Genomic DNA, 16,324 nt, shown 5'->3' with positions numbered 1-16,324 from the left:
TTCAGCATCATTTATTCTGTTCTAAACCTTTCTAAAAGTTATTTTCAAGTATCTTTTTATATAAGAATCATATCATTTGTAAGAATACTAATATGACAATTTTGGATGATTGCATGCCCTTATTTTGGAGTAAATGTCAATTGGTTTAAGATCGTAGCCAATTGTACAAATGCTATGACGTCATTCTGACGAGATATTGAATTTAAATTATTTAAATTTAAATGATTATTTAAATAAGGATGGTAGTAGCATGATGACATATTTGAAACTAAGGATTCACACAATGATTTAGAACTTAACATATTAAGATGTTCCATGTCTCAATATTTGCATCAAATTTTAAGAATTTGTTATGACAAAATCAGGTAGCAGACCAATCGTAAGGTGAGCGTCAGCATTTATATAAAACACTGGACATTGAATGTTTCCACTCTCCATTAGGTTATGGATTACTTTTTCTTTTGCTCTTTTTTTCGTGAAGTCATGCAATAGGCACTAATGGTCGCACGCCCATGCACCCCCGATTCTGCCAGCTACACTGCTGAATCCTGCTCAAGCAAATATTTCTTATTCCCCCTTCCTCGATCCTCATCCTCCTCTTGCTTCTTCTTTGAAGGTGAGAGAGGGAAGGGACATAAATAGAGACCAAAACAGGACAGCACGGTATAGTATATGAAATGAAGGAGAGAACAATTGATGCAATTCTGAGCAAAATAAGGGTAACAGAAAAAAAGACAAATCAGTCACACTTCCAATTGATTTCTGTGAAGCAATCAGAGGTAAAACAAGGGAATGGAGCACAAAAATGAGCTTGCTGCATTGAAGATGTGAGGTAATTTGATTGTGGAGCAGGGGGGAACAGCGTACATGAATCGATAAAGCTGGCTTGCTACATCAATAAACCATATGTTCGATACCTCACTGATATGAATCGCCATCTGCAGCTAAACACTGTAACTTCAGATACGTAATCTGGCTTTCTGCCATCGAGTTTATTCATTCAGAATTTTCACATTTTTTGGCTTGAAAACTCTGATTGTCGTGTGAATGTAGAGACAGTGATTTTCTATTTAAAAAAAAAAGATCTTTTCCATTTCTGAAAATCTGTAATTTTGTTTCAACTTGATCTAAAAATAGAAATTCAGTTTCGTTGCTGAAAATATACACTGCGAAAACCTGAATTCCATGATTTTCTGCATGAAAAGTATAAGAACCAAACATATTTTCTGTTTCTTTTACCGGTAAAACAGAAAATCACTGTCCCTATGAATGCATTTTCAATTATTCAAAAAAAAAAAATCAAGTAAGGGGAATAGCGATACTCAGGGGACATTGGGCAAGGAAGCTGTAGACGAAGCCGAATTAGTAACAGTAGCGCTTAATTTAGGCATGGAAGTTGCTCAGCAATGTGGTTGTGGTAGTCATCGTGTACTAGAGGGAGTTGCACCAGTGGTGATAATAGTAGTCAAAGCTGAAAGTGGTGGTTGCAGAAGCAGCAATAGCAGCAGCAGTAGTAGTAGTAGTAGTAGTAGTAGTAGTAGCAGTAGTAGTAGTAGTAGTATTAGGAGAAGTAGTAGTAGTAGTAGTAGTAGTAGTAGTAGTAGAAGTAGTATTAGGAGAAGTAGTAGGAGTAAGAGTAGTAGTGGCGGTGGTATGGTGGTGTAGTATAAGTAATAATAGTTGTGGTGGTGGTGGTCGTAGGGGTAATAGTAGAAGTAGCAGTAATAAAAGTAGTAGGAGTAGTAAATTTTTATAAGTAGTTACAGAAGCAGTAATTGTGGTAGTGGTGGCGGTGGTGGTAGAGGTAGTATTAGAAGTGGCAGTTTATAAAGTAGTAGTAGTAGTAGTAGTAGTAGCAGCAGCAGTATTCCTTGTAGAAGTAGTCGTAGTAATAGTAACAATAGTGCTGCTATAGTAGTAGTACTAGTAGTAGACTAGTACTACTACTACTACTACTACTATTACTACTACTAGTAGTAGTAGAAGCAGAAGTAGTAGTAGCAACAGCAGCAGCAGTAGTATTCATAGAAGTACAAATAGGAGTAGTAGTAGTAGAAGTAGTAGTAGTAGTAGTAGTAGTAGTAAGTAGTAGTAGTAGTAGTAGTAGTAGTAGAAGTAGTTGTAGTAGTAGTAGTAGTAGTAGTAGTAGTAGTAGTAGTAGTAGTAGTAGTAGTAGTAGTAGTAGTAGTAGTAGTAGTAGTAGTAGTAGTAGTAGTAGTAGTAGTAGTAGTAGTAGTAGTAGTAGTAGTAGTAGTAGTAGTAGTAGTAGTAGTAGTAGAGTATTATCTTAGAAACGTTGGAATCGTTAACATACTAATACTCATCCAATCCAATATATTTATACATCTGAGTCATTCCAAATTCAATTTTTTTTCTCTCCAGATAATTATGATTTTAACAACACATGTATGCAAGTTTGAGGCTTCATAATTATCCCATTAATTACCAAATAATAATATTTCTTTGATGTAATTGCTCTTTACAATTGATTCATTTTGAACAAACAATTTACACCCCCCTTCTTCAAGCCTAAAATATGAATGATTACTCTGTCTCTGTCAATTTTTATGGTAATCATAAAAGCATTTGTTTTGAAGTTGGCCTGGCAAACACAAGTACTTTGTTTTTTTCTCTGGAAGGAATATTCATGGTATTTTACAAACAAGTACTTTCAGATATGAATGCTGCAGTGTGAGACCTCCACAGAAAGGCAATAACTTTTATCTTCTAATGAATAGTGAATATTCCTGGAAACTATGGAGACTGTGAGAACTGGAGTCTCTGAAAAACGTGTTAAAGTGAAATCATTCAGTCTTCTACAGGTTAAAGGAATCTTCTTACATTATCTCCATATACCAAATAGGTTTAATTCATTTCCTGATAAGAAAACAATTACTGGCAAAAAAAAATCAATTTCATGATTAACTTTCAGGTATATGTAGCAGTGGTATGGCGATAATAAAATACAAGTAAATAATGTCTTCATCAATTCTTTCATACCTTATTTAAGACTTTAAATTTGGGCATTTTCAAACAATATGATAAAACCCAATCCAGCGTAAACATATACCTCTGATCATATTTGCCATGAACACGAACAGTACTGTCTCCTTTTGTACTGATATCTCATATTCTCAATCTATCCATGTTACATTTGAAGGTAAAATCCCTGTTAATAAGGAGACTGATATTAAATCGTGGGGTAAATAATTGGGATTGGCAAATACTAGAAGGCTAAGTTCTAACGATGATGCAACCTTATTACTTTTCAATCAATGTCAACCCTGACATGTAAGAAGGAATAATGAAGCAGGCGCACGCAGAAAGATCTCAATTCAAGAAAGAAAAGATGAGAAAACTTAACGTTTGATTATTTCTCTTTCTAAAATGCAAAACTTGAATATGAATAGCAAATATGATTACCCTGGCAACCATTTATTGATTTACCCCCATTGAAAGATTTTTCTTTTTAAAGTCAGAGTTCATCAGCACACAGTATAACCATAGAAACTACCGCAAATGAATGAGCTCCATATGACGTTCCAAATTATTGATACCTTTTGTTCTTCACTGCTATACAATTCACGGCTATGGCATTTTGTGAATACTGATATTCATTCAAAGAGAAGGATCTGATGAATGGAATTCCTTTTATATTTTCTTTTGATTGCAACTTTGAATAAGAAGTGGGTAAGGATCATTAAATTTGTGTCCTTACTAGGCACATTCTCTTTAAAGGTTAAAAAAATTATACCTGGCTATCACCCATTCAATGGGTAAATTAATGACATAATTGTAATTTTTAATCATTAGCTTTATAATTGGACAAATGTCACTATAAATGACAGAGGACAATAAACCACACAAACTTATCCCTTACTTACAATGTAGTGTAACTTTTAAAAGCCTTTTGAGGGGGGTTTTATTGAAGTTTACAAATGGAAAATGCCACCATCAAAAATGTGTTCATATTGATCTGATAATAATGTTATCTTGTATTTTAATTTCCATTGTTTTAAAAATAGAAAGATTTTTTTTTACAGTAAAATGTATGTTCTGTAAAGAACATCTACAAATGAGCATTATTATATCTGGGACTCCCCGACAGGTTATCGCAAGTTTTCCACTAAAACTTAGCAGTTCCAGAAAGACCCAAGTTATTGTGGTACAATTTATGCTGTTTCTATGTGAAAGTTGAAATCACATGATTCTTTCATTAACCCTTCCCTATCAAAAAAGGGACCGGTGACATACTTTTCAAATCAAAACACGGAAAAGATGACTGTAATCATGCTAACAGAAATGGAAAACCCCAATTGGTTCTGAAGTAATCATAATTGGTAAAAAGCATTCCGAACAAGGGATCTAAACTACCTTCGATAGGGGCTTATATCTCATGACCTCTAAAAAAGTTGAACAGCCGCATTTTCCAATCAAATGAACTTAACCTCGGCTAAACACACATGAGAAATTAGATGTAACAAGGAAGCCCTAATTCAACGCAAAAATAGACCCCCTACAAAGGTCATAACTGCCCTGAATTGAATAGGGTGGAACATTTGGGAATACATTTCACCTAATCTGTATTCCGAGTGAATGGATTCTGACTGAAGATGTTGTTTATTCTAAATGTCACAAATCCACTCTACAAAATGCAAGCAAGACGGAATCAATGCTAAATAATGTTCAGTATCAAGCATCAGCATTTGGTCATTGCTTGTTTTCATCTTAATGTCTTTCAGAAAATGAAAAAAATTGAATTGGAAATGGTCTCATAATTATAGAATGATCACATTCTGTAAAATCTATAAAAAGGGTAATCTAATGTTTGACATCCCATATTCTGGTATGCTTCTTATTTCCGTGTCCAAAGCATTAAAAGCCTTTCTCTTCAAGAAGCAACCATTTCAAATCTCAATGGAAAATTGTACTTGTGAATTGATGCCTAAAAAATTGTTTATAAATGGCACAAGACCGGAATGTGTGGAGGAAACAGAACTTAATTTTACAAATCTGTCTCATTACAATCTCATTCTTAATCAAACTCTGATATAAACTTGGAATGAAAAGAATGATATATTTCCCTTTTTAAAATAATTGAAGTGAATCGATGTTATGCTCTGAAATTACCAATGAAAAAAATTCTTTAACTTTACATTTTGACAAACATTGAACTGGGGCAAAGCCTCGCACATGGCTTTAATCATTTAGAACACTGATAAATAATTGATTACGTTGGAGCTGTTCTGCTATTTATCTATAATTCAAAAGAAAGAAAATGTCAATACATTTATAATTCATAGTCTGATCCCCACTGTAATTCTTTTTGAACTAGTTGCTGTACACAAGGGAAATAATTTTCAAGTTATACACGCTCATTCAATAATGAGTTTAATAACAATCTACAAGTTTACTCAAAGAGAAGTATAACCTTATCCTAAAATGAATTAAAGTTGTGTTTGTTCATAATCAAGATCAAAACCTGTAAAGTGAACATCACAAAAATTGCACAGCAAACACGAGGATTACCACAGATTTTCTGAGGTATGAAAATACAATATAATGCAAAGGCAAAAATTGACTGAATACAAGTTCTTTGTTGGACATTCCCAACCATTTTGTCACACAAACCTTAACCCAACACTTAAGTAATTCCTCCAATGAAACTAATGTAGTGTTCATAGGCATGCACTTTGTTTAATTTTCTCGAGGTGAGGATGGCTTGAGAAGAGTTTCTGAGCGGGAAGTCACACCGGATCATCGGGAGGTAAACGCTTTGGTGGTGGATGTGTAACGGCTATCTTAGGACTAATACTTAGGTAGCCATTGTTATGGATGCGCCCCGTGCCTTCTGTACTACTGTTACAAGACTTTAAGGAGCCGCGGGATCGCCGGAGGTACATGCTGGATGTGCGCATGCTGCTCTGGCGGCTGTTTGACCTTTTCCGGCGAAAAATGCTCCGGCAGAGCCGCGGGAGGTTCTGGCGAAAGTTCTCCCCAAGCATGGTGTAGACGATGGGATTGATGATGCTATGACTGTACATGAGAAACCAGCTGACGACGAAAGCGACGAGAAGAGCATCGGTGAACTCTGAAGGATCAGTCTGACTCTGTATGAACTGGATGATGAAGAATGGTAAGAAACAGGATACAAAGACAAACACGATGCAGATGACCAAGATGGCTACCTTGCGGCTGGCGCGACGTGAAGTGTTGCGGATGTCCTGCAGAGGACTGTGCCGCAAGTTCCAGATGATGAGAAAGTAGCATACAAAGATTATAGTCAGAGGTGCACAAAAGTCAAAAAAGAGTGTATAGATTATCCACCAACTGAAATTGTTCACATCTTCATTGTGCTTGGTTGCTAGCGCCAAGCACAGATGAATCTTTTGGCCGTTCCCGTAGAGAGTAATCTGATCGGTGTAGATCCACACGGGTAAAGAGACCAAAAACGAACAGATCCACACCATTACACTAACCACACGTCCATTGAAGATCGTCCGATAGTGCATCGATCGGATAGGGTGACATATGGCCAGGTAGCGATCCACACCCATGACGACGAGGAAAAAGACGACGGTGAACTGCGTCATGGTATCGTACGGAACGAGGATTCTGCACAAGACACGGCCGAATATCCACTCGCTCTGCCACATCTGATGGCCGAGGAAAGGAAAGGTAAACATGAAGAAGAAATCGGCCAAAGCCAGGTTGAAGATGAACGTGTTGGCCAGAGTCTTCATGTTGGAGTACGTCAGTAGAAGTACAATGATAAATCCATTGCACAAGAGACCAACAGTGCAGAAGACCCCGATAAGTCCAGGCAGAATCTTCTGCAGTATGACAATGATCGGAGACACTGTGACGAGTGTCCCGTTGGAAAACTGCAAGATCGCAGGATCGGCATACCCAACCGTCGTCATTGTTAGGTAATCCTTTTTAATAAATTCCTCAATAAAATTTTACTTTCATGCAACCGCTAATCAATCTACCCACTTTACAATAAAACCAACTTGTTTCATCAGTGTCACATTGTGTTAAAGTACTCACTAATATTATTGCAGGATACTGATATTACAGCTATCTGTCACGAAAGAGATGGCGAGGCCGATTTAAGCAGAAATTGAGAGCTTCTTTCTACTTTATATAGAGTAAAATATGCTTACACCTCTGCTTTTCACTGCACAATGTATAAACGGATTAAAATTGATAAATTCCTCCGGGCATCAATTGAGAAACAAAATGTGCTGTGTCTTGTTGGCACACGTGTCACAGAAACTATGCAATTCCTTCCGGGCGTGATGAGGCAAACATTTACAGGATAATCCTGATATTGACTTTTCTCTCCCTTATTTCTTTTTCCAAGCAATATTCACTCAATATTTCAAGTTCAGAGAGAGGAGCGTGAATGGGAGCTCTTTAGAGGCTGTTAACTCTCCCTTGTCAGTCTTTCATCAGGTCGATGATCCGCGGCGCTGGGACAAGATCATCAGCATTCCGTGCGACGTGTCTATAGCTTTACAAAGACAGCATGGGTTTGTGAAGACGTGATAAATAACATTAATGAAACATAAAGCACATACGTCAATGCCTTCATCCGATGGATCAGATGCAGAGTACAAGTGATGCTCTCTTTAATTTCAAGAGCACTTGATGAATATTTGATACATCAACCTGCAAGGCTCCTCGGATAACCATCTTTGCATGGATGGAAGAAAGATTTGGTGAAATGAAATATCATTCATTAAATATCCAAGAAAAAAAGAAAGAAATGATCTTCCAAGGACATGTGGCACGATGCTCGATTTATGATCAATCCTCTGGGATTCTTGGTGATAGACGCGGAAGCGCCGAACCCATCTTCCTATCTCCGAGCTCTTTGAGGACCCTTCAGAAGCAGCCTTTACGAGTGTCCTGCACCCTACAAATTCAACAAAACCCGGCAAGACCCGACTTTCAATAGTGTCAAGCTCACATGGGGATACCGGGCGGAAATGAGGGAGGGATAATATTCCCGTGAAATCACCTCCGAAATGAATTCAATTTGTGATCTAAATTGTCAGGATAATTCCACTTCAGAGCTGGAGTTTGACGCAATGGATGTGGTCATCAGGTGAAGCTGTTGCATTCTAATACATTCGCTGGTGGTGATTGACCAAGATTTCAAATTTCACTTCTTGTTAGCGCAGGCAGTCATGCAATTAATCAAATCAATGGATCCAATAATACCTAATCCATGTCCTAGGTGTGATACAACAATATTCACAAAGCTGCAAGGATCTGCTTCTCAAATGATATCATTACTGTTAAACTCTTCATGAAGGTGTATGAAATCATCAAGTCAACCTCCACACAATCATAACATGAATATGTTCTCCTTTTTCTAAAAAAAGAGAGAAAAATATGTGAAAACCAACCCTCTTTAATATTCAGTTGCACAAGTTGAAGAAAAAAATGACAAGGAATGTTAGGTTAAACAGCTGCATTTTTATTTGTCAAAGCTCAAAACTATTCCCCAGGTGTGATAAAGAAAGTAGATGCATTCTGATGCGATGTATAAGTCCAAGTATTTCTTTCCGATCAAACTAGATAGATGAGAAGCTGAGGGGGTTATCGATCATAGTAGTGAATATCAAGAGTACGGTAGACAGTGCTTGTAAAGTAACATTTGTGAAGAGTATTGTGTGATGGCTTGACTACCCCACCACTGGGAGTCTGTGTATGGCTGAGAGTGAGGAGGACTCATCCATTCCAACCAAGGGGGGAAACCAACTATTGGCATCATCTCCAAGAATATATTCAGTGTACTACCCATAATGCATTCAGTCCCTGGTGTGTTTTTATCTCCCTTACCATCCATTAGTCGATGAGTCTCTTTACAATTAAAAAAAAAAATGGAAAATTGTGTTGGGTTTAGCACCCCTTGTCTCGAAATGGAACAGGCCAATGGAATAGAAATGTCTTTGGAGTCTTGGGTTTGCTTCCTAATATGATTGGAGAGATGTTCAACCAATTAGATTTTAGTCTTGATATATGAATATTCATATTATGAATCAACATGACATGAGATGAATAAATCAAATGAAATCGAGGGCTTGCGTCTGTCCCTCCAAAATAGTTGACGGCTTTGGCAACAAAGACAATTTCCTAATGCATTATTATTAAATCAATTACTCTGAGCTTCAAAATGATTAAGTAATTGGTTTTCTCACTGCTCTAACAAGTACACAATTGTCAATCACAATGGATTCCAAGGTATTTCGATAATATAAAAATGATAAGTATCAAAACAAAGGTAAAATTGATAAACAAAAATATGGTGTGACAATAGGAACCTTTGTAACAAATAAATTTAATTACTCTTACCTATTCTGGCTTTATTTCGTTAATCATGATGATTCACTTAAATGTAAATGGACAACTTTCTAATGACTGTAATATCATTAATGAAAATGTTGATTATTTTAAGTAATGCATTCAGTGCATATGAAATTTTATCTATTAACACATCCTTCGTTTTCAAAACCCATTATACCAAATACATAACCCTAACACGTCATTATTTAGCATTGGAATTGATGGTCTCAAGATATTTTATTTATCTCTTTGCAAATGAGAAAAAAATGATAATTTTTAGACTTCTTAATGGTAGGAATCTGTAGAACAAGCTACAAATTCAAACCAACTATCTAAAGCAACATGAATTATTATAACACAGTTCTTGTATTTGCATTTAATATTATAAAGAAAGTATATAATTTTGGCTGGATTCAAGGAGATTTGATTCTTTTTAGTCCTCAATGACTTTATATCTCAGATAATGAAAAGAGAAGTCCACATTTGATAGCCATTTCATTAAGCTCAATCAAAAATGGAAACATATACACTTTTGATATAAAGTTGAATTGAAAGACCCAGCACTGCATTGGCCTTGGGTTGTCATGGAAACCACAGAGGAAGCAGTTGTCATTGTCATGATTGTAAGGTTCCATACATCCACGCAACTCAAGCTTGCTATTATACAAGATCTATTTCCCCCTTTTTAATGTGAACTGCTTTTGAATTAAATCTAGGTGAAGCCCTTTTCAGCGGATCTCTCTTTATTCCTCTTTCCCTCTCTCTCTCTCTGTACGTCTCTCTCTAAAACTCTATTCCCCCCTTCCAACCCCTCCCCATTCTTTAATTATTAAATTAGAAAGATTATAATTTTGAAATTATTTTATCTAGGGCCCATCAAAGAACAATGCAGCTCTGATACTATCAAATCACCAGGTGTGACAAGTAAGCCTACAAAGAATAAGATAAATAATCATTTGCCTAACTCTTTTACAAGCATTTTTACTGTCTACCAATCAATGAAATGACCACTTGTCACGAGGCTTTCCCTTCTCAATCTGTCAAATGTCGAATTGCAGGCAATAAATGCAATCACCCCTCCTTAGTAACAACTCTACAACTGCTCTTAACTTATACCCAGAGAAACCTGGATAGAAACTTCAAATATATAATTTGAGAAAGATGTCCAAGTTGAAGTGATATTCAAACACGTTTGTCAGTATGCCATCTCTGTTTAGTGTACTACATTTGAATAATCTCTGTTTAAATGGTCTTCCTTTGTGCTATGTTTGACATGACCAGGCGAATATTTGCTAGTCATTGGCATCGACATGATCCTATCAAATTTAAAGGATTAAATTGGATAAAGACTTAATCAAGTTTTAATTCTCGACTTGAATTGATGATTGACTGCTGGATATTACAAACTGTTTTTTTTAAGTCACTTTACTTCATCCTTAAAACCTTTATTCTTCTCTCTTTTGGGGCATTGGTAAATGATGTTGAAGGTCATTCTTTCATCTTTCAATGATAAAACATACTTTCTGCTCTGCTATGTTCTCCTCAGATTCAGTGTTAGATAATTTAAAATATGTTTTTTTTTTTTTTTATGATCACCCCCCCCCCCCCCCGTCTCTCTACTAAAAAATCCCTTTTCTACACAAAAAAATTCAAGATTTAAAATATATCAAGATGGACTTTGAATAGTGACCAGCCAAATATTGGATTTATTTAGAATGCTAAGGATTTATTTTAATATCTCAAAGGATGTTTGAGCTATAAGTTCAACTTCACAAATATCTAAATCCAATGTTCAGCTGATCTGGATATGTTTTAAATCTTTGAAATCAAGAGTGTAATACCTTTCTATCAATTTATCTTTAGCGCTTCCAATGATAACTCCTGTTTGAGTGACAGATCATACAATGGTCCTCTTACAAGTCCTCCTTCCTTCTTTATTTCACATTCTTTCTCTCCATCCTCCTTCAATCCTTCTTCAAGAATTACTTTCTGTATTTCTTTCTTCATTGTATGACTGATAGAGCATGTAATGCTTTCCTGTACAAGGCTCATAATGATCGCATCAACTTTCCTCTTCAAGGCATATCCTGGACCCTCTTTCACAAAGCAATTAATCACAGGGTTTCATTGACTGCTGTTATAAGCTACCGAGATTCTTGCCTTTGATTGGCTCAGAGCAAATTTTCTAGTGGAAATGGCTCTAGGAAGATACTTCATGGCACACTCGCAGGAGAGCATTTCAATGAAGCAGTTTGTTAGCAATTTTCACCAACAACTGTTATAAACTACTGAAACCCCTGCACATGATTGGTCGCCAGCCTGATTTGGAGACTAGAATGCATCGTGAAACCAGGGCCCCCTCACCTGATAGGTAATGTTCTCAATGAATCGTCTCAAGTCAACGTGGGAGGCTACAAACAAAGCACAAAACCCCCACACGGAGATCAATGGAGTTGAAAAAAAATAAAAGTTAACGGCCAATGATTCCTGTTTGATAGGCAAGAAACTCTTAAAGGTCAGAGAAAGAAATAAACTCTTTCAAGTTTCCAATGATGAGGATGTAGGAGTAGACAGGTCTGCCTCGGGTAAACACATTCAAAGTCAATTCCACTATTTCAGGCAATACATGGAGTGGTGCGATTCAATTATATTGTAAGTCCAAAACATGCGTCTTTACTATATATGGACGTCCGACTGAATGTTGTTTTATTGAACATCTCCAATCAGATGAAACACAGAGCATAAGATGAGCTTTTTAAATCTACATTCAATGATTTGAATCATTACAACTTCCATCAAACAGAAACTCCATTATACATATCCAAAATGAAAAAAAAAATTCTCTCACAAGAATGCAAAATCCATTTTTTTAAATCAAAGTTACTGTTTTTCTTTAGACAAAATTTTGTTCTTCCAAAGAGCTTTTATTTAACATGAGAGTTGAAAGAAATTACTTTGAAATAAAACACCAAACTAATGTCAAGGTTTTACATCACTGTTTTTACTCAACCTTAAATTGAACATCACGCAATCACAATTTAGGTGATTTGCTGCTGTACATTGCCAAGGGCAAGGGCAAGTAACATCCTGGTAATAAATTAAATAAGTAAATCCAAGAAACCTAGCCCTTGTTTGCTTTCCTAAAAGGATGACACAATCATCTTCCTTAGAGTAATGAGATCATGTAACGTTCACCCTGCCCAAGTCCCTTTGGTCTTTTACTGTGATCATCCCTGACTAAAAACAATTTATTTTCCTTTCTCCCATGACTAACGTGATTATATTCCTGTTTGCATCCGAGCTGACGTGAAAATCCCAACGCACCTCACGTCTTTTGAAAGTCAAGCAGTCACTAATCTGACACAACTTGTTCCTTGATGTTTTGCTTTGCTGAGGCCAGGAGGGATGCATTTCAGTCTCTCTGCACGGCAACGGTACCGACTTCCAAAAGGCCGCCCTCTATCTCCACGTGATCAAATTTGTGCTCTGTAATGCTAGCAGTCTAGCCCACCTGTATATCAATATTATGCAGGATGAAATTCTAGACAAAAAGGGAGGTGAGAAATCTTTAAAGCAAGGTGTGAGAGATGCTATGAGTGTGCAAAGCCCCTGAAGCCTGAATAGGAGAAACAAAATTATAGACACTACAGCTTTTCCGCCAAGTCTGTGTAGATGAGGAAAGTGATGGGTTGTGGGACGGAATGACCGGCAGGTGTATTGCCTGCCTGCCCCCTTTGGTATTAATCTCCGATCAATCCACAGGCTTTTAATTTTGTCCCATTAATCCTCTAGTCTGGGTAACAAAATTGCGAAATTATTCTCCATAAATTTGTCGTCCATGAGCTATGCAGCTGGGACAAAGGCCCATCTCTCTTGGTAATTCCTAACAAATTGAAATTATTCTGATCCTTTAGGGGTGGGAATAATTCCCTTCCAGGAATTTCAAAGTAAAAGCAATCTAGACAGCTTCAACGCAAATAATATTTCCAAGGCTGGACTTCAGTGGGTTCTTGATTTGTGCTAGAAGCTATTTAGTGGAGAAGCAGGGTGGATTAAATATGTAAGGAAATTTATAACCAACCTTGAAAACCTCTACAATGTTAATTTCAAGGTTTTGATGCATAAATCCAGAGCGGATATATAATAGAGTCCAACCAAACATAAGATTTACTTCTAAACCTTGTAGATTTGAATTCAAACTCACAACTTTAGATTTGAATTTATATTGTTCAAGGATTAATCAAATACTTTTTGATAAAAAAATCCAATGTTTAGCTGGTTTTTATATATACCAATTTATATATTACAATCTTTTTCTTTTTCAAACACGATTTTTTTTTTAAATTGAAAATCATAAGCTATTTTGATGCTTCAGACAATAATCTCGTTCGTATCACTTAAATCCCCTCATGTTATCCTATTGAGCTCTGTATCACCAATGCCCAAGAAACAAGAAATGCCTTTCTTTGTTTATATGGTAGATGAGTTGGCATATCATTTTGAACGTGAAAGTAAGGTAGTTAACTGCAGTTATAATGGAGAGTACTATTTTCATATATTTCTAAAATGTCATCAGCGTAATAATATCATAATTTTATCACATTTTCAAGCCTATCACCAACTCCCCCAGTCTTCATGTCTAAGCATCTTTCCTTCATGAATACTAATGTTTGATAAAATCAAATGGCATTCAAGCAACTGAATAATGCTGCGAAGTACCGACAAAAATGCTTTTCATTGGCATTTCCCCTGAGTATCTAAATATAGTCCACTAAGATTGCCAGTAATGAATAGAGTATTCCAAATGAATACAATATCATCACCGATCTTTAATATAGCCATCTAAAAATGAATGACGTAAAAACCACTGTATCAAGAATAAAATGTCATCCTTCTTGATGCTTGAATGTTAAGAAACCATGCTGAACCAGATGGCAACTGGAAATTGTCAATCAAATCATACAGAAAAATTAAATTTGAAATGGGATTTGACAGTAGAAAAAAAATCATGTTATAACTGATCTTTCACAGGCAATATAAGAATGAAATGCTATAAAATTCATTAATTACTTGTATCAGCAATGATGTTCTTGCAAGTACTACCTCCCGCCCCCCATCAAAAGAAATGATTTCTTGCAAGATGTGTTTTCATGTGAACGCAAACCCCTTTCATAATACCAATACACACATCAGTAAAGATGGCAAACAAATTTTGCAAGTGCATAAGTCAAAAGATGTTTCAGAATTATACATGAAAATGATGATTTGAATGAGGAAACCATAAGAAAGAAATGTGGCAGAAGAGCTTAGAGGGGAATGAAGACGTAAAATGCACATCTCATTAAAGGTCAAGTCCACCTCAGAAAAATGTTGATTTGAATCAATAGAGAAAAATCAGACAAGCAAAATGCTAAAAATTTCATCAAAATCGGATGTAAAATAAGAAAGTTATGACATTTCAAAGTTTCGCTTATTTTCAACAAAATAGTTATATGAACGAGCCAGTTACGTCCAAATGAGAGAGTCGATGATGTCACACACTCACTATTCCTTTTGTTTTTTATTGTTTGAATTATGCATTATTTCAATTTTTACGAATTTGACAATTAGGACCTCCTTGCCTGAAGCACAAAATATTAAAATAATGGAATTCCATGTGCTTAGGGAGGAATGAAACTTCATTTTACATGACAATGACGAGAAAATCAATATATTTCATATTTCATATAATAAAATACAAAAGAAATAGTGAGTGAGTGATGTCATCAACTCTCTCATTTGGATGTAACTGGCTCGTTCATATAACTATTTTATTGAAAATAAGTGAAAATTTTAAAATGCCATAACTTTCGTATTTTACATCCGATTTTGATGAAATTTTCAGTGTTGTGCTTGTTGAATTTTTGTCTTTTTATTCAAATCAAGTTTTTGTTGGGGTGGACTTGTCCTTTAAGGTTGGAATAAACCGCTTTTGGGCCATTTCACAATCTCAACATTGTCATTATGATAACTACATGGTTCAGCAGCCTATATCATGGTAATTACAATAATGGCAAAGTTACAAAGTTGTAAACTTTTATGAAACTGGCACTAGGTCATCTATGGATGGTGTTGGAGACTCTTCTTACCATATCAGATTCCTTCTTGAATACATTAAAGAATCATGATCAAAATGAACAGAAACAGGTCGGGTGCACGTCCTGCTCTTGTAGTCATATGATAATATATACAGTGAACTCTCCAAAGGGGTATTATTGTTTCCAAGCCTGAATCTGAGCCTCTTAAATTCCCAAAAAGTTTGCGTTGATGACATTTCATCATAAATATCTGGTTTTTCCTTTGCATCGGGTGAATCTGTCCATATCGACTACCTGGGGTAATGATTGGTGTATATTATCAGACATTTTATTACTCCAGTGTAATCACAACACATTTATTTTACACTTTTGGTGTTAGGTTCAATCTCTAGGGTGTGATTTTAACACCTAGGCCCTGTTTCATAAAGGACTTGCAACTGCTGTAACTTTGCCAAATTATGGCAACTACCATGGTAACCTTGATTCTGATTGGCTGCTGAGCCTTGTTACCATGGTAGTTGCCATTATGACAAAGTTACAACAGTCGCAAGTCCTTTATGAAAAGGGCCTCCAGATGGGGTGGCCCTATTGGGACATCAACCAGTGTCACTATTAACACCTCAGTTTTATTAGTATGATGTCGTAATCTAAGGTAGATTGTAAAGAAGTGTGATAAATGGTTTTTGCTATTTCAAAAGTCAGAAGACACTCAGGGATACTAGACATGGCTGAGAGGGCAAACTAAACCTTTGACACAAGTCAAGTCAATTCAAGGGAGGCGATTAAAGCCGACAATGCATACAAGGCCACCGAGGATTGTTGGTAAGTAGAGCTTCAAAGCCCCCAAGCATTGATGAAAGGATCTTGAAGGCATAGCCGACATCTAAACC

General features: G+C 36.1%; 1 protein-coding gene across 1 annotated transcript; it reads right to left on the bottom strand.

Annotated features, from left to right (window-relative positions):
- Window positions 1–4,056: 4,056 nt before the first annotated feature.
- LOC121417475 (somatostatin receptor type 5-like) lies at window positions 4,057–10,110 on the bottom strand. Its single transcript, XM_041611197.1, has one exon. The coding sequence runs from the start codon at window positions 6,921–6,923 to the stop codon at window positions 5,748–5,750; it is 1,176 nt and encodes a 391-aa protein (XP_041467131.1). The 5' UTR covers window positions 6,924–10,110; the 3' UTR covers window positions 4,057–5,747.
- Window positions 10,111–16,324: the final 6,214 nt, after the last annotated feature.

The sequence above is a fragment of the Lytechinus variegatus genome, chromosome 1 (assembly GCF_018143015.1).
Source record: "Lytechinus variegatus isolate NC3 chromosome 1, Lvar_3.0, whole genome shotgun sequence".
NCBI classification, from domain to species: Eukaryota; Metazoa; Echinodermata; class Echinoidea; order Temnopleuroida; family Toxopneustidae; genus Lytechinus; species Lytechinus variegatus.
This window is presented reverse-complemented; position numbering and strand designations above follow the sequence as displayed.